General features: G+C 38.7%; 1 protein-coding gene across 1 annotated transcript in view; it reads right to left on the bottom strand.

Annotated features, from left to right (window-relative positions):
• Positions 1-23410, bottom strand: part of LOC113609896 (alpha-fetoprotein-like) — a 38274-nt gene that overhangs the window by 6641 nt on the left and 8223 nt on the right. Inside the window, exons 6-13 of the mRNA XM_027087604.1 lie at positions 22514-22611; positions 21346-21475; positions 15646-15857; positions 14044-14176; positions 12321-12418; positions 9918-10056; positions 7259-7485; positions 505-637 (exon numbers count right to left, since the gene is read on the bottom strand). Of these exons, the coding sequence (XP_026943405.1) occupies positions 505-637; positions 7259-7485; positions 9918-10056; positions 12321-12418; positions 14044-14176; positions 15646-15857; positions 21346-21475; positions 22514-22611 (1170 nt within the window). The remainder of the gene's footprint in view (positions 1-504; positions 638-7258; positions 7486-9917; positions 10057-12320; positions 12419-14043; positions 14177-15645; positions 15858-21345; positions 21476-22513; positions 22612-23410) is intronic.

Here is a 23410-nt window from a genome sequence, read left to right as displayed (position 1 = left end):
GAGACACTTTTTTCTGGTCACTGTTCTTTTCTCTCTCTATTCTTCAACCCCCTGTTCTAATGATCTGCCACTGAGAAAATGCAATCCTTTCCACCTAAACCGGTTTCCTAGTTAAGCCCCAAACTACATTTGGTGACTCTTCCTGATTATGCCCCCAGAAATTTCTAGAATGAAGCTACAGTTTGCTCTATATTTCCAAGGACACCGTTTCTCTATAATGAGAAAGTCTTCAACTCATCCTTCTTCCTCCCACCCTCAGTCCTAAACATCTCAGTTCATCTGGTGTCATGACTTTGTATTTATCTTTATTCATGTCTAACATGCCTAGTTCCCTCAAATGAACACAAATATTAACATATCTTAAACCCAAATATAGTCAATTACACCGATCCACTTAAATTGTGATTTTCTCCTAATCCATTCATGATTGGCATGGAGAAAGGATTTTTTTTTTTAAACTGTACCCTAAGAGTGCTAAGAGAATAGACAAGGAAACAGAGATACCTCTTCTTGGAGACACATTTCACTTTTCTCTGCTTGACAGCACATCTCCACCAGGTGAGCAAAATCCACAATAACTGATTGGAACTGCATCTCTGCTGCATATGGTTCCTGCTTCACAAGGTTGCTGAGAAGCCTGAATAAGAAATGAGTGGCAAAAATAAAATCACTCCCTGAGTTCTAGAAGGCCAGCTTGCAAACCTGCCTTACTTATTTAAAGCTGCACACCACCCATGCCTTTGCATAGCTCTCACTCTTAAGTTTACAGGCCCTGAAAATGCCCTGATGTCTTCATAGTTTTCACAGTATCCATCTCCATCATTTATTCAACATATTTTTCTTCAAGCACATCTCATCGATATAACTATTATATTAAATTTAATTACCTTTATGTAATTATTACTAGGGTAAATATTATTTTCTATTTTTATTACATTGGGTGGTAAATAGGTTATACAATAAATTAGCTTTCCTATAATATTTTGTTGTGAACAACATTTATTCTAAACAACTAACTTCCCAATAAATATTACAAGTATAACACACCTGAAAGTTGAGGCCCCCTTATATGTTACTAATAATAAAACCAATACACTAATTTGAAACTTCAGTAGTTTGACAATCATCTCAGATTTCCCTCACAGAATGAGTTTCCCCACAACTATATAAACATCGGTGTTTCAACCACTTAGAATATTTAAAATTATGACCTGGCTTCTGTCTCTCTGTTTAATAAAGTAGTATCGGGCTTCCCTGGTGGTGCAGTGGTTGAGAGTCCGCCTGCCGATGCAGGGGACACGGGTTCGTGCCCCAGTCCGGGAAGGTCCCACATGCCGCGGAGCGGCTGGGCCTGTGAGCCATGGCTGCTGAGCCTGCGCGTCCGGAGCCTGTGCTCCGCAACGGGAGAGGCCACAACAGTGAGAGGCCCGCGTACCGCAAAAAAATAAAAATAAAAAAATAAAGTAGTATTCCAAATCTTCCAATGTTGTCCCTTTTTTTTTCTTTATTGGTCAAGAGAGATTTAACTACAAAGAAAACAAGCATGAAGGGTAGGGGAAATGTACATTAATCCATATTTTATTGCTTACTCAAAAACCTTCATTTACTCTCCATTTTCAAATTCACATTGATAATACCTAGTGGCCTTATTTGTACTTGAATAGGTATAAAAGAAAATATCTCAAAGCTTTAAGTAGCTATTCCTATGACACTCTAACCCAAGGGTCCGGCAAATATTTTAGCCTTTTTCAGCCAAGAGGCAAAACTGAGGATATTATATAAGTACTTATATCACAAGACAGAGAACTCCAGGCCCGCCCCACCCCTGGGGTGGGCTGCCCCAAGTGGCTGGCGGGCACAGTTTGTGCCAGTTGCCATCAGCTGGAAATGATGGTGAAGAGGACCAGCGGTGGAGAAGGGGGCGCGCGCCGCTTGTCTCACTCTGTGCCCCAGTGACACGCCCTTTTCTTCTCCCTGCACCCCGCTCTCAGCGCGGGCAGCCGGCCCAAGGCAAGGTGACTCTCTGAGTCGCTTGACTCCTGGACTGAGATGCCACCCACCCCTCTGCTGTCCGGCAGTCGTCAACAGTGAAGTCCCCACCATGCACGTGGCACCAGCGCAGGCACTGGGCAGAGCGAGCTCGGTCCCAGGCGGGGAAGGCAGGAGCGAAGCCGGGGACAGAGGCGAAGCAGACGCGGCACTCTGCAGCTCCCAGGCTTAGCTTGCTCGGGCGGTGCCCGCAGGACCTACAGAAACAGTCCTGGCCAGATGGCCGTAGCGTGCTGACCCCATCTAAGCAATCAGATATTTAGCTTCACTTGGTAGCGCCCTGGACATGCCTCTGAACTTCCCATTTCAGCTCAACCCTCTCCTACCCTCCCCCCAGCCCCCAGCCTTGAGGATAGACAGAGCTGAAACAGCAGCATGACTGAAGATAAGGAAGCACAAGCCAATTTTCTTTTCGGGAACTGCTACAGTGATGAGGTGGGTTTGAGAAGCATGTAATCACTGCATCCTCTGAGCACCAGTAAGACACAGTCAATAGAAGCTAGGAGATTTTAATTAACTCCATGTTTGCCCCTAATCCTAAGACCTGGGAATTTAGAAAAAAATCAGAGAGGGGACAAAGACATATGTACAAAAATATTCATTGTCACAATTTATGATACTTAGAAACTGAAAACAATTTTCATGCCCAGAAACAGGGACTGGTTAAGTTCATTATTGTACCCATATACTGGAATATTAAAAAGCCATTAAAATGCTGTTTTGAAGAATAATCAGTGACAAAACTGCACACATTATCATTTTTAAAGCTACATTAAAAATGATGACAACAGCCAACATCTTTTGAGTATCTTGATATTTGTTCTGTTTCAGACAATGCGCCGAAAATTTATAAATGTTACCTCGTGTAATGCTCTCTGTCACCTCCTTAATAAGGCTCTATGCCATCTCCACTTTGCATTTGTAACACTAGTTTCAACTCCTTGGGAATAATATAGATCTGGGCATATATATATAACAAGCCAGTGAGGTGAGCCTCCCTTCCAGAAGGCATGAGGATTGAGAACTACTTTCGAGAACTCGTCCTGAGACAAGAAGTCAGGCTCACAGACTTCCGCCCATTAAGAAAGGTCTGGTCAGTGGAAGACGGGAGTAATTCAGTGGTTCCCCAGCTGGGCCTCCATTACACTCATTTCTGAGTTATATGGAATCAGGATAACTCTTTGAAAGGGGGCTGTAAGAGTGCTTTCATTAAAGTCCTGCACACCGTTAAGACACAGGCAGCACTGCCACAGCACCTGTTAAACGTGTACAATCCTGAGGTTTGGGGGAGGTATTATTTTTTCCTTACAACAAAACATAAAGCAACTTTGTCATCAATTGAAAGGGATCCAGTCTGCTGCTGAGCAGGAGACAGCAGTACCTGGAGGGCATGACTGTTCCCAGTGGCACAGGAGTGGTGCCAAGGATGCAGGAATGCCTGGAGAATTCCTGCGGAGTGGGAGAGGCAAGGGGAGTTTAATAAGCTCTGCCCTGAGGATTCTGAGGATAATTGCTGAAACTGAAATTCTGTATAAGCAGGTAGTAGTAAGAATGTGCAAAACTTGCATTATTATGTATTCAAACCATAGACTGATGGACAGAGGGCAATTGTGGGAGTGTGCACTTGTGTACAGATATGGAATTATGTATTCCTACACTATACATATATTTATAATGGGTATCTCTGCAGTGTTGGAATAAAAGTATTATGTTTTTCTTCTCTTTTCTGTATTTTCTAAATTTTCTGCAAAGACTATGTATTACTTTAATAATAAAGTAAATCAACATTTTACAAAGAAATAGAATAGTATAAGCATTCTTTTTTCTATCCAACCATTCTGTACATATTTGATCTTTTTTTAAATTATGTTTTATTATAGTTGAGATATGTACATATTCAATTTTCCAATTAGACCTAAACTTGATCCCACTTGAAGGAAAACACTGTGCTTGTTTGTGTCTCTGTATCGTTCAAGTCTGTATGGTTATGTATGATGTATGGTCAAAACAGTTGATACTATCTTTGAATAATAATTATCAGTTTTTAACAAATTAATTATTCAAAGTGAGAAATACAGGCTATTTCCCATTGGAATTTTGGTGGGTTTTGTCTCAGAAAATATTCCCCCCCAGATAACAATGTTGTTCATGATGCTGAAATTCACTACCCAACCCATAAAAGCATAGGACAGCTTCAGTCCCATGTTACAGAAACTAAGCATCATGAGTACCTACACAGTGAGATTACCACATTTCCCAGCACCCACTGGGGCTTCTATGGTCTGGCCTAGGGGATTCAGCACCCCAAGTGGCCAAAGCTGGTATAGGAGGGGCACTGGTTTTACTGTGAGTTCATGCAAAATCTGGACTTCTTTTTCCTTCCAATGTCATAAAAAGTGCACAAACTTTGCAGTCAAACTTACTTTGGCTCAAGTTAGGTCCTCCACTCACTAGTCTGTGTGACGATGGGTAAGATACTTAACCTCTCTGACCCTACTCTATAAAATGAGAATTTGAACACCTACATTGCAAGGTTTTTGTGAGGACCAAAAATAATACTATATTAAAGGGCTGAGTACAGTAACTGGCATACTAAAGGCACTTAATAAATAGTGGCAAAGATAATATGAATAATTATTTCATCAAATTATGGCAATGATAATGAATAATTATAGTAATAGCACAACTTGCAACTTTCGTTTCAAATTATTGGTTGCTTCCAACCACAGTCTCCCTTCTCCCTGACTCCCACAATAAATGGTACATTGTCACAGCTTCTCACCTACTTATTCATTTAGTCACTCAGCAAATAATTGATGAGCAGTTTTATAATTTCCCTGAGGGTCTGAGCTGTAGATTTAACAATAATAGAGAAACCTAGCAGAGGATGTAGGAAGGCTCCTTCATATGTACCCTTCTTCTCCTTCCTCACAAGCTCTGGGATTCCAATTGTCTTCATGGTTTGAACCCTCCCAACCCCTCTAGTCTCAGCCCCAAAGGTTCCTCTCCCCTCTCTCACCTATGCCTCAGACACACCCAACTATTCTGCTCTCTCCTCTGTCCTGCTGGGTCAGCTGGTTTCTGGATGCACGTCTCCAGAGGCACCAGTAGAGGGAACACTTGTATGACCGCTGAGCTTCCAGGTCAGGTGGCAGCTGCTTACCTTAAAGCACAGGGAGCTCAGCTCTGTGCTCTGTGACGACCTAGATGGGTGGGATGGGGGGGGGGGGGGGGGGGAGTGAGGTCCAAGTGGGAGGGGATATAGGTATACATACAGCTGATTCACTTCATTGTACAACAGAAACTAACACAACCCTGTAAAACAATTATACTCCAATAAATAAACAAACAAGGAGAAACACTTTCACTGTACTGGGATAGGTAAGGGTAAAAAAGGGTCCCATTATGAGAATGCAGGTCTGGGAATGAGATTTGGAGCAGAGGTATCAGCATGTCGTGGTACCTTCCCTTGACACTCCAGATATGAAGGCTGCCTTTTCTACAACTGGGGACTCTGTGCCATTTGGAAGCTAGGCCCCCCTCCCTTACAATGACTTGCCACATACCTGTGATCTGCTTGCAGTGGGTTTATCTCTCCTGTCCACTTCCTCGCACCCACCCAGCCCACCCCCCAGATCTCTCTACCTATCAACCTAACTGCTGTTTTAAAACATTTCCCTTAATTCTATTCATTCCTTTAGTTTTAAATTTTTTAATTTACCTTTTAAAATATTAGATCCTACTTTTAATCCTCAACACCATCAAGTTGTTTCCAGCTTTTCATTTCAATTATATTAATCTTTTATTTTCATTACATTTATTCACCCTTTCATTTAAAGCACATTCTAGTCTTCATATACTGTCTTAAGTCTTAACATTTCTACTCTGTATTTTTCTTAATTGGATTTTAAATTCTTTTCCTTTGAACTTCTATTCTCTGTATTTCCTCTGTCTTATTCCATGACCTCGTTTCTGCCTTCTCTTTATAATCCTGCTGAATTTTGTCTTTCTCCTCCAGGAGCCCCTTCGTTTTTTTTTTTTTTTTTTCTTTTTTGTGTGTATGTGGACTTATGCTATGATGATCAGTCAGAACTATATTGGGGTGAAAGCCATGGAGAAAACCCCTACCACTTCCCAGGAAATTGGAGAGCTTTGTCCAGCCCAGCCCTTGACTCCCAATATGTATCCTCCCAGAATATTCTAGAAATCTCTACATTAGCTGTCTCTGTGTTATTGCTTTCTCCATACAGAAAACACAGTGAATTCACTAGAACACGGATGCTTCCTAATATTTCACACTGTTCATCATCTAGCCCTTACATGAAGATTTTCAAGTATTAAAAATTATCACCAGCATTATAACCCCTTGATTAGGGCACACTAACAGCCACATGTTGGTGGTTAAGTATATGTGCTTTGAGCCAGGTAGCCTGGGTACAAATTCCAGTTCAACAACTTATTTACCTGTTGCATGATCTCATACCATTTCTTCTTGCCTTCTTAGCCTCAGTTTCCTCACAATTAAGATGGGGTAATAATATTATCTACCTCCTAAATCTGTGGTAAGGATTTGGTGAGATGACATACATAAAGGGTGCCTATCTATGCCAGAGAATTTCCTCAAGAGAAAGCAAAGCCCGAACTCTAAAAATAAAGTATTATCTTCTCACATCAGCCTGGGCTAAAGAAATAATGGCTAACTAAGTGTTACAGTGGTTTTTGGATGCTTACTGGAAAGCTTTACAGTCTAGTTTGTGATCAGCTCACCTTGGGAACTGAAGAAAGGACCTCAAGGGTCAGTTGGCTTATGAATTTTAAGTACTGTGATAAAACAGAATAAGTGACAACCTTGCGCTTGCTGACCACGGGAATGTGTTTATCCCCAAGGCAACAAAAACTTTGCCTCATTTGGCAAGATGATATTGTTGGACTAATAATATTTAGACTCTCCAAGAGCAAGTCTTAGAGTAAATAAATTAATTAGAAGTAAGCTACCAACCATTTCTAATGATCGTGGGGGAGAAGGAACTATGAGGACCAGGACCCGCTTTCTCGTGAGGACAGGATCAGGGGCACGTGAGGAGGGTGGGAGGAGTGGGCGGGCACTAAAGGGGAACTGCCCCACTGCCAGGAGGTGGAGGGCTTTTGATGCATTGTGTTGATTCAGGGTAACCAGCATGTATATATACATATAAACAAAGATCCTTACTTTTGCTTTTCAGTTTGTAATTCCTCCTCCTGAGCTCTGCACAAGTCCTCATTAAGGTTGACGACTTGGTCACAGGATAAATGTGGAGAAATGTAAGTTTCATCTACTTGCAGATCATCAAAGCAAGGCTTCCTGAAGGCATACGAGTCATCACAGCAGTGACCCACACCAGCATTGATAGGCTCTGCCTCGTGTCTTCTGCATAAAGCTCCAAGAATTAGCTTTGCCTTCTCCAGAAAAGAATTAAAATAAGAGCCATAAGGTTTGTGGTCATTAATATTTTTTTTTTATCCATAGAAAAATATTCTCAAATTCTAGTTTCCTGCTAATTTGGCCTGGATTTCACTGTCTGGGAAAGAGCAAGAGTGTCAGGTGAAACCTGGTTCTCAGCCTTGTCCTCCCTCTTCCTGTCATCCTCAAAGGTCAGTTCCCTTGGACCCGACCTCCCAATTCCTCCTCAGTGTGCAGTTTATAGACCAGTGTTGACTTGAGGCAGGAGTTTCTTATGCTCCATCAAATTCAAATCAAGTCTCAGGTCAACATGACTGCTAATTTGATGCAGATGCAAGACTGATGAATGCACTTCTAAAAAAGCTCAAATCCAATGTGTTTCTGTGTTTTATAGCTGGACATCTGTAACTACCACAGAACTTGGTATATGATAAATCACCTATAAACACTTGTCGAATTAATGAAAAAGTGAATAAATGAATGGTGAAAGGAATCCCTGGATCTTATTTCAGTTGTCTCCTTCCATTTTCTTGTCTCCTTCTAGAACAGTCACCTTGCCTTGCTCCCAGGGTGTGTCTGATACTTATCCTGACGCTGTCTGCAAGGCTGCCTGTATTCCACTCTGAGTATAATGACCACACAAATTCCCTGTCACTTATGTATGTGGGGATGAAGTGACTGAAACCAGTGAGCATCAATATTTAATTTATGAATTTATTGAAGTAACCAAAGAGATCACTTAAAAACAAGGTTTTAGGAATATAAATCAAGAGTTCCCCAAGGAAGGCATGATTAGATAATAAAAATTTATAATAAAATAAAAGGAAGACAGAGCTGGATAATAAAACATTTTAAATCTGTAACCAAAACAACTATATTTTATCAGAAAAAAAAGACTAACTTAGTATAGAGGAGATGCTCTACCAAGAATATAGGACAAAGAAAGCTGCCACCAAACAAGAATTCAGTAGCGTTAAAATATACCACTTGAGAGAGACCTGGAGATGAGCATCCAGGTCCTAGAGTGATGTTCTCCATTGCTAGGAGGGAATAATTCATATCCCTGGAAGAAATATCTCTCAAGACCATCCCTGCCCTTCCTCTGATTCCATTTGCATGAATACCCATATCCTAATTCAACTTCCCAAGTAATGTGATTCAGGGAAAAGTGTAGCCTAGTTATTAGACCCAATTATTCTTGACATTGGGAAGACATTTCTCACTGTAAATGAAACCTGATATTCTGTCTAATGAAGGTAACACTTGTAAGTTTGATGTAAGTTAACAGAAAATATAAATATTTGGTCTTTGACCCTGGTTCCTGACACAAAGCTTCTGGTATGCTTATAAATTGCTAAATGATAAGGGCATTAGGAGCAGCTTTTGTTCTAATGAGATGACTCTGAGTGAGCTCCTGGATGGCTCCTGGATGGGGGCTGGTCTCCAGAAAGACCAAGACATGATTAGAAGCTTGGAATTTTTAGCCCCACCCCCATGCTCCAGAGAGGGGAAAGAGGCTGGAAATACAGTTAATAATTGGTCATGTCTATGTGAGGAAGCCTCCATAAAATCCCAATAGTATGGGGGTTCAGTGGGCTTTCAGGTGAGTGAACACATCCAAGCACTGAGAGGGTGAGACACCCCAGCTCCACAGGAAGCTTCTGCACTTGGAACCCTCCCAGGTCTCACCCTATGTATCTCTTATCTGGCTGTTCTTCCGCATCTTTTTCATATCCTTCAATAAACTGGTAACTGTGTTTTCCTGGGTTCTGTGAAGTGCTCTATAAAATTAATTGAACCCAAGGAGGGAGTTGTGGAAACCTCCGATTTATAGCTAATCAGTCAGAAGCACAGGTGACAACTTGGACTTGTGATTGGCATCTGAAGTCAGGTGGGAGCAGTCCTGTGGAACTGAGCCCTCAACCCGTAGGATCTGATGCTATCTCCAAGCAGATAGTGTTAGAATTGAGTTAAATTGTAGGATTCCCAGTGCTTGCTTTGGGGAAAAAAAAAACCCACACATCTTGTGTCAGAAGCGTTGTGAGTATGGTAATCGTGTGAGAGTAAAGGAGAAACACAAGAGGAAGCTGGGTGGTTTTTTCCTACACTTTTGATTAGTATGAATTAGTCTAAAATCAGCAAAATCGCTTTTGTTGACTTGAAAATCCAGGGAATAGACCTTGGGATATGATCCAGGCAAAGGTCTGGTGAATCTGACATCCCCAGTTTTTGCAAAGTGATAGTCTTATTTATCCCTGCTGCTAATCAAAGACAATTGGCATGAACTGACCAGAAATAAATTCTCTTAAGGACAGAATTATTAGGTTCCATTGACAATTCATAGACGTGTCCACCAACGTGAGACTGATTGCTGGGGCTTGGAGTTCAGAACTTTTAACAACAGACAGACATGCAAGGATGCACTTACCGAGTTCTCCATGCAAACAAACTGTTGCTCATCATTCAGTGGGCAACATGTGGTGGCAGCAGCCGCCATGTTCTTCGTGAATATAACCAACTCCTGAGCAGATAGTTGTGGGGCTTTCTTAGTATAAAGGACTATGAGCCTGAAAGAATAATTTCCTCTTATTCCTGGCAATGGCTATGTGCCCAAAATGAAGAATTCTACAAAGTTTTCCTCAATATCTGACATTGTCTCTGATGTGGGATGAGCAAGTCATTAGATTGGGTTTAAGTCTATCCTTTTAGTTCTTGACCCAGTGGCTCAATGGCTTATTCAGTATACCTGGAATTCCCTTTCCACCTCACACATTGCTCCACTCTCATCCATCTTCTTTCTACTTATGAAGGATACTGTGATAGATAATTTGGATGGCTGCAAAATCAGACTCATAGTAAACAGCTTCTGAAATAAATATATGCACAGGCCATTAAAGCATGTATGGTTGTCTACAACGTGTAGGAATAGAAGCTGCATGATCAGGAAACATGTCCTACTCTCATGGTCTCACGCCTCTAGTGGAGGAGATAGAGAAGTACACTCAGTGTAATGAGAGGAATAGAGAATGCTATAGGTGCACATAGAACGACATCTAATCCCATCCCAGGGAGGTCAGGTAGGCTTCCTAGAGGAAATGACATGTGAGCTGAGATCTGACAATAACTAAAAATGAGCCAGGTGAAGGGGAATGAAAGTAAGAAGGGAGCACTTAGAAAGTCACTGATTGTGATTTTTTTCTTAATTAGGGGGGATTGGGAATTGGAGAGAGGAGAAGGAAGAAAGCTTAACTATAGAATCAGATTTACATTGTTTTTAAGATAATTATGGTTGCTATATAAAGAATGGATTGGAGGTGGGCAAGAGGCAAAGTGAGGGAAGAAAAGTCCATGCCAGTAATTCAAGTGATGGCCTGAACTAGGAGAGTGGTAGTGGGAACTGAGGGATATGGAGAGAGATTTTAATGAGAAAGACTCTGCAGAACTGAATTTGAGGACGAAATGTCAGAATCATTTATTGCATTTATATTATAATGGAGTTAGGGGAAGAATTTAGCTACAGCATCCAAGAAAACAGTCAACCTAATCCAGTGCTTCTTAAAGTGTGACCCCTGGATTGGCAGCATCCCCTGGGTACTTGTTAGAAGTACAAATTCTCATGCCCCACCCCAGATTTACTGAATCAGAAACTCTAGGGGTGGGCTGTGTTTAACAAGTCCTCCAAGTAATTTTGATGCACTCTAAAGTTTGAGAGTCACCGGTCTAATCCTTAAGCTAGACGTTAGCAATTAAATACAACAGTAAAAAAAAAATAATAAGCCAAATATTCTAAAACAAGAATAATTTTTTTGGATCCATTATTCTGGACATTTAATTTAAGCTCAATATTATGGGACACTGTATCAAACTGAACTTTTCCCCAATACTCTGCTTCTTTTTTTTTTTTTTTTTGAGTAGAGTTCCCTGTGCCATACAGCAGGTTCTTATTAGTTACCTATTTTATATCTGTTTCAATTTTAAGATCATTTTATCAAAACACGCACACACACACACACACACACACACTAAACTGTTTGGATTTTTATTGAAATAACATCCACAAACATGTAGTGCTCTCCACCTGGTTTTCTGCATTCGGTTGTATATATATTTTTTTGAATTTTTGAATTTTATTTTATTTATTTTTTTATACAGCAGGTTCTTATTAGTTATCCATTTTATACATATTAGTGTATATATGTGTGATGAATTGGGAGATTGGGATTGCCATATATATATATACTCTGCTTCTTAATAGACTATTACAGTAAGATCTTAAAGATAACTGAAAATTGGCTTTTTTGTTTTTTTGATATCTTAATCTTTGAAATACAATGGGATTTACCAGGCTCTCTGCACACAAAGAGTTAACGTGTGCTCCCTCTGACTAAGGTGCCTATTTATCTCTACTCTTGATGGTGAAAATACTGTATTTGCTATATTGACCTGACTTGAAACTGATGAAGAAAACCTAGATTAGATCTCTGTTGCAGCCTTGACTCCAGATTGCATGCAAAGCCCCAAACTAAATGTCCAGGTGAAGGGTAGAGGGCTCCTGTGGGATTGCGGAAGGGCAGTCAGGGTCTGCCGGCTCCCTGACCTCTGGGCATTGATTGGAATCTGGAAACTGGCCTAAAAAGCAATGTAAAAGCACCCAAGGTTATGTGGACAACTGTCTTATCAAGACAAAGATAACTAGGTTAATTCTGAACTGAGTTTTTCCTTGGCCTCTGAGATTTTAAGGTTGAATATAGACTCTTAGCAACTCTCAGCAGCAGGAGTCAACAAAAACTCACGAACAACCACAAATTTGGACAATATCTTGGAAGCATACCTGTCATGGAAGTTACTATCTCCTAATTTCTCATGTAAATCACACTGATTTTTCACATGCTCATGGCTTTCACGAACCACTCTTTGAAACATCTCTTCCTGAAAAATAAAGATAATCAGTGTTTATCTATCGTTGCAACAATCTATCTTGAGGTAAGATTGCAAAACCATCTTCTGTAATAGTTTAATGTGACTGTTTTACTAAACCCAGGGTTTTATTTACTTAGTGAGTTTGGAAATGTTGAGAAAACACATTTTGCTGAAACAGGAATGGTCATGTACTTTGTGGAGAAAAAAGTGGGACAGCAAAGATTGATATTTAGTTTCCTGTGGTATGAACTCATTTATGGGCTTAAATGGCATATTTTACAAGCATAAAGCTAACCATTCATCAAGCCAAAAAGAGGTCCTTAAAAGTAATTTATAGATCTAAGTTTAATTGATCAGAATGTGTGTGTGTATGTGTGCATACTGGTTATTTTTAATAATACAGCATTTTTATGTAAACAGTACAGATATAGAGATATGGATGTAGGTATAGAAATATAGATACATATTAAGAAGTCATGGTTTAATAAAAACAAGTACCAGACTTGAACATAGTAAAGCACTCCACGAATACACGTTAAAGGGAATCACATGGAGTTCTCAGAGCTAAATGAAAGTTCAAAGAATTCTTGAACAGTGCAAATAAAATTCCAGTGGGAAGATACGAGTGACCTTGCAGACTTAGCTCTTTGGTAGGAGCACTGGTTATCTTCTTAAGTAATCAGACCCAGTCCACCTGATCCTAATAAACAGTATTTGTTATAGTAAAAATTTTACCTGATTGGCAAACTGTTTGCCTGGATTTAACACTTAGCCTTGTCCTTACTGCCTGTGTGACATTGGACAAGTCACCTGAACCTTCTGAAACTCAAAACTCTCATCTACAAAATGTAGCTAGTACTTATGCCATTACCTATCTTACCAAGCTGTTGTGAGAATAAAATAGGACACTTGTTGTAAAGCTACTTTGTAAACTCTAAACATCCATGCTCCTATAAGGGGCTATTATCATAATGATGATTGTGGAGTCTACAGGTGATGCTATGAAAGGGTGCTAACCTACAAAAGACTAAGTCGCCTTCATTTAGCCTTCTCTCTGGGAACAGGAAGATGCTAGGTGTACCTGCTTGAGCTCAAACAGGACAAGAAATGCCTTCATCCTCCATCCCCACCCACTAATTAGCATAACAAAAGCCAGAACCACCTGGCTCCTGGTAAACTGTGGATAACAGATTGTCTGGTCAGAGAGTTGTAAGGCAACCGGCTTTTTCCATGTCAACTACACAACAGGAGCTGCTGACTGTGAACAGTATGATTTCTGGCCTGAGATAGGGACAGTTTCCAGGCCTGCTTGGTGGAAACCGTCAACCTTCCCCCACCCTAATAGGCTATGCTTTCATGCTACCTGCTACCATGCCAAGCAAACTTTAGAGAAGATTGCACAGAGTTGTTTTCATAAAACACAGAATCTATAAGGCAGTGACTCACACAGAAAGTTGCTGCTGTATAATGATGTGGCCTTTGGTTTAGACAGAAATCAAAGTTTTTGTGTAGTGCTTGCAATTAGAAAGAACATGCATAATCATCTTACAAAAGTACAGCACTACTAACAGCATTGGACTTTTCCCTATGTTTATAATCACTTATGAGAAACAGGTGTAAAAAAAGGAATTTACCCCATGACTATAGCATTCCAGAGGATTTTCTAATTTACAGCATTTTCCCAGTAAGTTTTGATATACTGTATCCACTCTTAAAATCACTGGAACTGCCAACTCTGGATGTCTTCTTGAATATTCATAAAGAAACCTGTAAGCACATGAAGCATATCAGAAAGTAAACACTAAATTCTGAAGCCATAGTTTTCTTTCAAAAGCCACCTATGACCATGACATTTATTCAATATTTTAACTGACTTTAGGTATTTGAAAATCTTGGGAGGCTGGCAGGGAAGTTTTATTGGCTAGATTTTGAGATAAGGAAACCAAATCAATAAAATTACGTGATTTTTCCAAAGTTACACAGTAGTGAGTGGCAGATTCAAACTTGAACCTAAAACATCCTGACAAGATTTAGTTCCTGGCTCAGGGTCTCTCCTTACTTTTACTAGAAATTCATTTCAAGTGTTTGGGTGAGAACATTTTCTTGATGACCTTTGAGGCTAGATTTTATAAATATTACAATTTTTTTGTAAGACTGTGCTGACTAGGTATTAAATAACCATCTTCCCCTGTTTCCCACATAAGCCTTCAAGCATCAGTTGTCCATAATCTGCACGTTCTTCTGGGTTACAAGAAAGAGAAATTTGGACTCTAGAATATTTTCAAAGGAATCATAGAATTGCAGAAGGGACATCTGAAGTGATCTTATCCAACTGCCTCAGTTTACAGTTGGAACCCAAAAGTCTGGGGAAATTAAGTGGCTTGAACTGCATTTCAAAGCTGATGCATGACCAAGCTAGACTGGAACTCAGGTCTCACAACTCATAGTCTAACGTAATTTCCACTAGGAAGTTGTGCCTATCGACTTTTTCAATACTAAATGCAAGTTTAGGGATAAGTGAGTTCAGGTAGTGACATTTACTTTTATAAGCCAGTGTCAAATGTAATTTCAGAAATATAGCTAAAGTCAATCTACAGAAAACTGTGACGAAAATTCAAATTCTTATGTTTTGTTAGAATTTAGCTGCTCCAAATAATACTTCACAAAGTGACTTTGGAACTATTTCAATCACTCAGTAATGTTGTCTTAATATTATAATATATTGAAATCAGTTTGCTTTATGCCCCAAATAATTTGCACTTCTGATTGGACACCAGAGATGTTAGAACTCCATCTCTTTAATCTTGTAATGCCACACTATGGCTTTGAGAGTAGGTATTAAATTAATTAGAAGAGCTGGCCAGGCATACCAATCTGAAACCCTTACTTAGGGATGACTTTAAGTCCCTCAGAGCAAAGCCTGCACACACTTGACGCTCACTGTGTTTTTTAAAATTCCTATATTAGTTGTCAACATTTAAAAATCAAGAGACTTCCAACTTCTCTCAAAATGCAGTTGATCCAACGACCCAAAGCCTACATTCCCATATGGTTACAAGTAGCTAGAGCCAAATAGTAGCTGCAACCTTGGACTCCACAAGGCATCTCCCCTCAGCCATTTAACCATTCACTCACATCATTGGCTCGCCTCTGTCATCATTCAAGTTTGCAATCTCTCCCAAAGAATCCATAAATACAATATACCATTACTAAGATTTTACAAAAAGCCGTATTACTCTTGTAGGAAGTCATCTTGTTTGTCAGTGAATTGTTTGCATACAAACTGGTCTTCTGTAAACCTGCTAAGTGGCAGGGATGAGAGATCAGGTTTGTCATTTTCTGAGTTGATAATGCATTCCCCTCGGAATGGTTCTGGCAGTTCACAGCATGGAGTGATCTTGCTGGATGGTGTAGCCTGTTTAGAGCAGGTATAGTTCATAAGCTGGCTCTATAAACATAAAAGAGCAGTAATTTTTGATGACTTCATTCTGAACTTATTTCTTTTTATTGTTATCAGTAGAAAACCAGAGAAAAACTTGGGATCTTATATTGCTTTTTCCATGGCAAACTGCGAGACCAAAAAAGGTCATTTATAGTGACTCATTCTACTAAGAAACCTTCTCTATTTGACTTTACTGAAGTGTCACAAGTTCTTCTAACATCTCTTACAGAACTTAAAGAGAGACAGACGGTATTATTGTTTTCAAGTTTAGCCCCACAAAATACAAATGAAGAGTTTTATTACTTGCTACTGTTGTTATCGTTCTGGGATCCCAGTTTAGAAAACATTTTGTCTCTGTCATTTTCTATATACATTACTGTAATATTACTATAAAACTTACATATTTACTTATATATACACATACAAAAATAAGTACATGTTTGTATGAACAAGCTAGTCTCTATACTTAAGGAGCTCACAATCTAGTTGGAGAGTCAAGTAGTTAAACAAGAATAATAATGCATTATAAAATAAATTGTTAGAGAAATGCACGTGTTATATTTTGGAAGAAAAAAGAGAGATTGGCAATCCAGACTGGATAAAGGTCAGAGTGAAGATCTTGAATGATTTGAATCTTGAAGGACAAATAGAAGTTAGTTGGAAACAAATGGAGAGGAAAAGCATACTAGAATTATCCATCTTTATATAAAAGAGTCTTAGATGTGAAGAACATGGCGTACATGGGAAATGGTATATAGGACATTTTGAGCTCATTGGGAAAATTTAGTTGAGATTAAGATTAAGGGATCAGGAGAGAAGAAGAATGTACTGAAGATCTAGATCTGAGAGTGGTAAATTGAAGCTGCATTGTGAGGTCAGGTTGAGACCGATAAGGGAGAGTGTGTACATTAGTTAAGTGACGAGCCTGCTCTCAGTGGCTTAATAGGATCCAGCCTGTTTCTTTCTCAATAAAGTCCTATTGAGAAGGGGAGGTGTATTGCCTCCGGGCAGTAGTTCTGAGAACCAGGCTGACAGAGGCCCTGTCATCTCCAACCTGTAGATTCTAACACTGACCTCAGATTGGGTGTTTTGGACAGGAGATTTTATAGGCCAGGCCTAGAAATGACATAAATCACTTCTGACTAGGCTCCACCTAGTTGTGAGACTGGAGTAAATGTCGTTTTCCAAGAACTCTGTCTTGGAAAAGAACAGTAAATTAAATAGTCTCTTTGCAAAACTAATTACTTAAAGGAGAAAACATATATACATGGGGGGAAAGGAGGTATAACTACATAATTGATGTTTTTAGTTATCAAATAATAATATTGTCATGTAGAACTCTATATTTCTAAATGAGAAAGTGCTAATGAAGGAGATTTTTTTAAAGGAAAATGTATATTTTAAAACCTGACAAAAATAAGTACAGTTGATTCTCATTACTCACAGTAGTTATAAACACTGAATTCATGAATATTGAATCATCTACCCTAGAGGAAATACAGAACAAGTTTTCTGCAAGTCTCTGGCCACATTTTCGTCAACAGATCAAGACATAACCTTATTTTGTGTATGTTTCTGTTTAAAAACACCTTATTTAATATAGAGTAGCCCCCCCTTACCCACAGGGGTTACATTCCAAGACCCCCAGTCAATGCCTGAAACTGCAGATAGTACCAAATCTTATATATACTATGTTTTTTCCTGTACATACATACCTATGATAAAGTTTAATTTATAAATTAGGAACAGTAAGAGGTTAACAAAAATAACTTATAATAAAATAGAGCAATTATAACAATATACTGTAATAAAAGTTATGTGAATGTGGTCTCTCTCTCTCTCTCTCAAAATACCTTATTGTACAATTTTAATGCCTTTTCCACCTTAATTAAGCACTTATCATGCACTGTGGCCAAAACTTTGGCAGTTTGAGGTGTGACAGCAAAACTAACATGAATTTCTTTTTCCTTCTTCACAATTTCACAGATAAAAGATTTGTTCTTACCATTGATCTTAGCAACCTCAGCATATGATTTTTTTTTTCTCATTCCTATTAAGTTGAGAACTTCCACCTTTCCACTTCAAGGGTACACTTTATGGCTTCTCTTTGGCAGATCCAAATTGCCAGCATCACTACTCTTGTGCACTGGGGCCATTGTTAAGTAAAGTAAGGGTGACTTGAACACAAGCACTGTGATCCCAGGACAGCCAATCTGATAACCTATATGGCTGCTAAGTTACTAATCCCCGAGAAACGCTGGACAAAGGGATGATTCACGTCCCAGATGAGATGGCACAAGATGGCACAAGATTTCATCATGCTACTCAGAATGGTGCACAATTTAAAACTTGTGAATTGTTGATTTCTGGATTTTTCTGTTTAATATTTTCAGATGAAAGTTGACTGTGATTAACTGAAACCTCAGGAAGCAAAGGGGGCAATAAGGGGGACTCCTGCATATGGGTGATTTATTCACATTGAACTCATAGCCACCAGCACTGTTCCTCATGCATGAACAAAGCTTATCTAAAATACATATTCTAAAATAGAACTACCATACGACCCAGCAATCCCACTACTGGGCATATACCCTGAGAAAACTATAATTCAAAAAGAGTCATGTACCACAATGTTCATTGCAGCTCTATTTACAATAGCCAGGACATGGAAGCAACCTAAGTGTCCATCGACAGATGAATGGATAAAGAAGATGTGGCACATATATACAATGGAATATTACTCAGTCATAAAAAGAAACGAAACTGAGTTATTTGTAGTGAGGTGGATGGACCTAGAGATTGTCATACAGGGTGAAGTAAGTCAGAAAGAGAAAAATAAATACCGTATGCTAACACATACATATGGAATCTAAAAAAAAAAAAAGGTTCTGAAGAACCTAGGGGCAGGACAAGAATAAAGATGCAGACATAGAGAATGGACTTGAGGACACAGGGAGGGGGAAAGGGTAAGCTGGGACGAGGTGAGAGAGTGGCATGGACTTATATATACTACCAAATGTAAAACAGATAGCTAGTGGGAAGCAGCCATATAGCACAGGGAGATCAGCTCGGTGCTTTGTGACCGCCTGGAGGGGTGGGATAGGGAGGGTGGGAGGGAGACGCAAGAGGGAGGAGATATGGGGGTATATGTTTATGTATAGCTGATTCACTTTGTTATAAAGCAGAAACTAACACACCATTGTAAAGCAATTATACTCTAATAAAATAAAATACATATTCTTTCCACAAGGCACACCACAGCTTCTAGGAACACTAGACAACACTTCAGAACTATACTCGGGCCATTGTAAAGAGCTAACTCATCAACAAAAAGCACAGAAATGCAGAAAATGTGGCACTTAATAGACTGCAAAAAGAACACCTATTTACAGTATGAGAGCTACAACAAGAAGGCAGAGAGCATCACCTTGTTCTGTTCTAGCTGGAGCCATGCACATGTGGCAACTCAGATTTCCACTGCTCTGAGCATGCATAAATCTGGGAATGACCACAAAGTGCTGTGAGTATTGATTTGGGGCCACAAATAAATTTTGGCACGTAGGTGAATTCTCAAGTATAGAATTCATGAATAATAAAGATTGACTGAAAAAATGTTTAAATAAATCCATAACAAAAGAAATGGAGAAGCTGTCACATCAGTTTGTATCCTCCATCCCTCCTCCAGTTTCACAGACAAACCTGAAAACAGGTAAGTTACAGTGCTATTTAAGTTATTTCAGAGAATTCGAAAGGAAAAAAATTCTAATTCATCTTTTAGAAGTTATCATAACTGGATACCAAAACCTGATAAAATATGTGCCAAAAAAGAAAGTTCTAGATCCATTTCACATCTAAAGATAAATGCAAAATTGTGACATATATATATGGAGAGAGAGAGAGACACCATAGATATAGTAAAATGATATTGACTTGAGCAATGTAAAAATGGGTAAATATTAAGAAATCTTTTAATATAATTCTTCAATGGATAAGTCAAACAATAAAAATCAAATGATCATCCCAAGAAGACAAAAGAATATTTACTAATGTTCAGAATCCATCCTATTTAAGACAAAACAAGACAACCTCTAAAACAGAGTGAAACATCTCAACACATAAAAGTATCTTTGTCAAGCTAATAACTCTAAACCTGTTTCCTTTATAGTCTAGAATAAGAAAGGAATGCCAGAACTATCTGAAGTTACTTTATATTGCTTATTAATACTACCTAATACAATTAAATAACTGGAGATTGTTCTAGCATTCCTGTCATAGTATAGACAATAACAGGAGCTGTTCTAGAGTTACCAGTTTGGCATGGGTATTGTTTATGTGTTAAAGGATTTTAGAGATTTTTCTTTTGTTTTGTTTTAATACCTATGGATAGGTCCCAAAGTTCCCTGTAATTTTCACCTAATCGTCATGCAAATAGGATCCTGAGAGCCTATCCTAAAGAGCCAGCACGACTTCTAAGTGTATAGGATAGTATTGCTTCCAGTATGCGTTGAGATTCTTGCCATACGGGAAGTAATCCAAGAAGCAACTTTATATTGTCTATCTCCAGGATGGAACTGGCAGTAGCAGCCACCATCTTTCGGTCAAGCTGAATGTGGCACTGACCAAGCAATGGCCAACTGCGATGGCTGCCAAGGGAAAGCTATGGTCCGACCCCAACTCTCTGTTCCAGCAAAGTAGACATTTGAGGACTTAGAATCTTAGGGGTTCTACTGAGTGTTCGATTCAATGATTTTTCTATTTTAATTAATATTGTTACCCACATTCCTTAATCTATGTGTAATGGGGCAAAAATTGTTGGGGGTAAGGATTTCTGCCCATAAGAGTCATAGATTCCTCACTGAAATCATGATTGTCGTCTTTCTTTGTTTCTGTTTTATTTTGTATCATGATGAAAATTATTCAGTTTTCAAACTTGTAGAATGAATAGGAACATACTTGTAACTTGTGATTTACTAAAACGTTATCAGGATTTTAACAGCTACAATTTTTTTCCTTCTCTGGGATTTTGAGACTTTCCATTTGGACGTGGGGCAGGTGAGTTCTATGCTGTCCATGCCCTGGCCCTTGTCCCTTGATGTCACATCTTTGCTTTTGGTGGTTTCTTCTTTCCTCCAGGCTGATAAGGCCTGAGGGTATAGTTTGCAATTCTAAGACTTTCTAGAGATTCAAAGATGAATGAAATACAATCCCAATTTGGAAGAAAATTAGCAGCCAGCTCTAAAAATTTAAGAATAAAAGAATAAAGTAGGTAGAATGAGGAAGGAAGGAAGGAAGGAAAGGAGGAAGGAAGCAAGGAAGGGAGGAAAAGAAAGAAAAAAATTGTTTCATGAGAAGAGAAGAGAGAGGAGGGGAGACACCATTCTGTTGGTAATATTGAGAAATGATAATTACTTTTTTAGATTCATCTATACCACCCTCACTTTTATTTAAAAAGTACAAGTATTTTAAAGAGTTTTAAGAAAAGAGAAAGTCTTACTCTGCCAAGCACACACCCTACTGTATTTCCTTCACAACAGATCTGATGCAGATTTTTAATATCCGTGGCCAGTTTGGCAATTTCAGAAAAGTTAGCTTTAGGTTGTTTTTTAGTCAACAGAACCAATTCCCTGAAAAAAAAAAAAGTACATTTTAAACAGTTTTTTGAATTCAATTCTTTCTAAAATTAGTTGTAGTTCATTGAGTAACCAAAAGAATAGAAACACAGTTGCAAATGTAGGATGAAGACAGTTGTATATTATAAGTGTTTTCCATTTCTACAGTGATAGAACCCAGAGCCATACAAAGATGTAAATCACAAAATGAAAATTATTCACTTCATAATCGTGTAAATACAGTCATTTTCATCATTCAAATTATTGCTTAAAGTAGTTGAGTTGCTTAGATAGGTAATTTGGGAATTTATCTGACCTGACGTTCCAAATAAAATTCTTTATCCAAAAGATAATAATTGTAAGAGGTTTGGTTCTCCCTTGTCCCTCTCTGTTGACAACTGAAAAACATCCCTGAAATTTTTCTAGAGATATGAAAAATGGGCTTGCCTTATAAGGAAAACTGAGCTTCCAGGCAGCCCACTGTTATCCTAAATTGGGGATGAAGGTGATATCAGGGAAGATGCATGTCTTCAGGGGTAAACTTGGGACAGAAACACAATCTGGGCCCAAGATAGAGGCACACTGAGTAGCATCAAATTCTCCTCCCACCCCACACTCCTCTATCCCCACCTCAAAAAACACCACTCACTTTTTCTGTCCTACATGACATTAGAGCCAAAATATTTCTTATCTTCCAAGAGAAAAATACCTTTTGTCCTCCAGCCTTTACCATGAAGAACTACTAAGCGTGAGCATCTGAATGTACAGAAACTTTTGTGCACTGGAGAAGAGCCTAAAGGATTTGAGCTGATGGAAGAAGTTGATAGAGGAGATATCAACCCCACAGGAGATAGTGGGTAGAGAGGAGGACTGTGCAGTTTCAGGCACAGCCCAGTGTGCCCTATTGAACAGGCAAATAGCACACGTGTAGAGAAAGGAAACAGATTTGCACTGAGACATTAGCAAATGAAAGATAAATGATTTTTCAAATGAGTTTAATCAAAGAGGGTGATACAAAGCAACAAAGTCCACAAATCTAAATAGGTAACTTACACTGCTTTTGCTACTTTGTGGTTGAATTTAATCCCAATCTCACATAAGTGGTGATGCCTCGAAGATATTTCTCTAACGTATTTTCTGATGGGTTCTAGCTGTAATTAGAAAATCGACTCATCAAAGAACTATGGTAACAACAGAAGAAGTTTATCTCATGGTTAGTAAAGACGAGAGAAAAATAAAAATCATGTATCTCCTCAAAATTAGAAAGTTTTTATTGTCTTATCTATGAGGCCAAATGTAAAAGCATAATTTGGTGAAGGTTCTGTTTTTTTGTTTTTTGTTTTTTATAAAATAGCATCTCACTTCCCCAGAGATTGTTCGTCCCAGAACTTAGACATTTGGCATATAAATGAGAACAAGAAAGTGGACAAACAAAAATCCAGGGAGCCACTAGAATAAATTTTAATAACGTCTTACAGTTGTATTTTGGTTTTATTCAAGTTACTAGCCCTGTCATCTTGAACATGTTTCCAAATGCTTATCTATGATATATGCTCCAGTTTTGCAATATATATTAATGGAGCCCCCCCCAGAAAACGTTCATATTCTTTAACCCAGAATTTTGACTTTTGACTTCTAATAAAAAGCACATGTATTTAGGTCTCTAACCAAAACTATATATTCAATTTGATCACAACAATGTACAAAATAAAACCTGTGAATGAAAAAAATGAATAAAAGGAAATATACCAAAATTGGTATCTCTGTGTGATGGGAGAATAAACAACATTTTAAAATTTCAGAAGAGCTCTATATATTCACTTAAAACATTATATGGACCATATATTATTTTAACTTGGGGTAACAACACCTTACAATGCTTTTTTTTAAGAACAAGCTAGATAATGTATACAGAGGCAATATTCAAACCACAAATCTGGCACAACGATA

This window comes from Aethalodelphis obliquidens, unplaced genomic scaffold (genome assembly GCF_003676395.1).
Source record: "Aethalodelphis obliquidens isolate GAN/ISIS:26980383/991018 unplaced genomic scaffold, ASM367639v1 scaffold59, whole genome shotgun sequence".
Lineage (NCBI taxonomy): Eukaryota > Metazoa > Chordata > Mammalia > Artiodactyla > Delphinidae > Aethalodelphis > Aethalodelphis obliquidens.
Note: the sequence above shows the minus strand (reverse complement) of the source record. Positions and strands in the feature narration are given on the sequence as shown.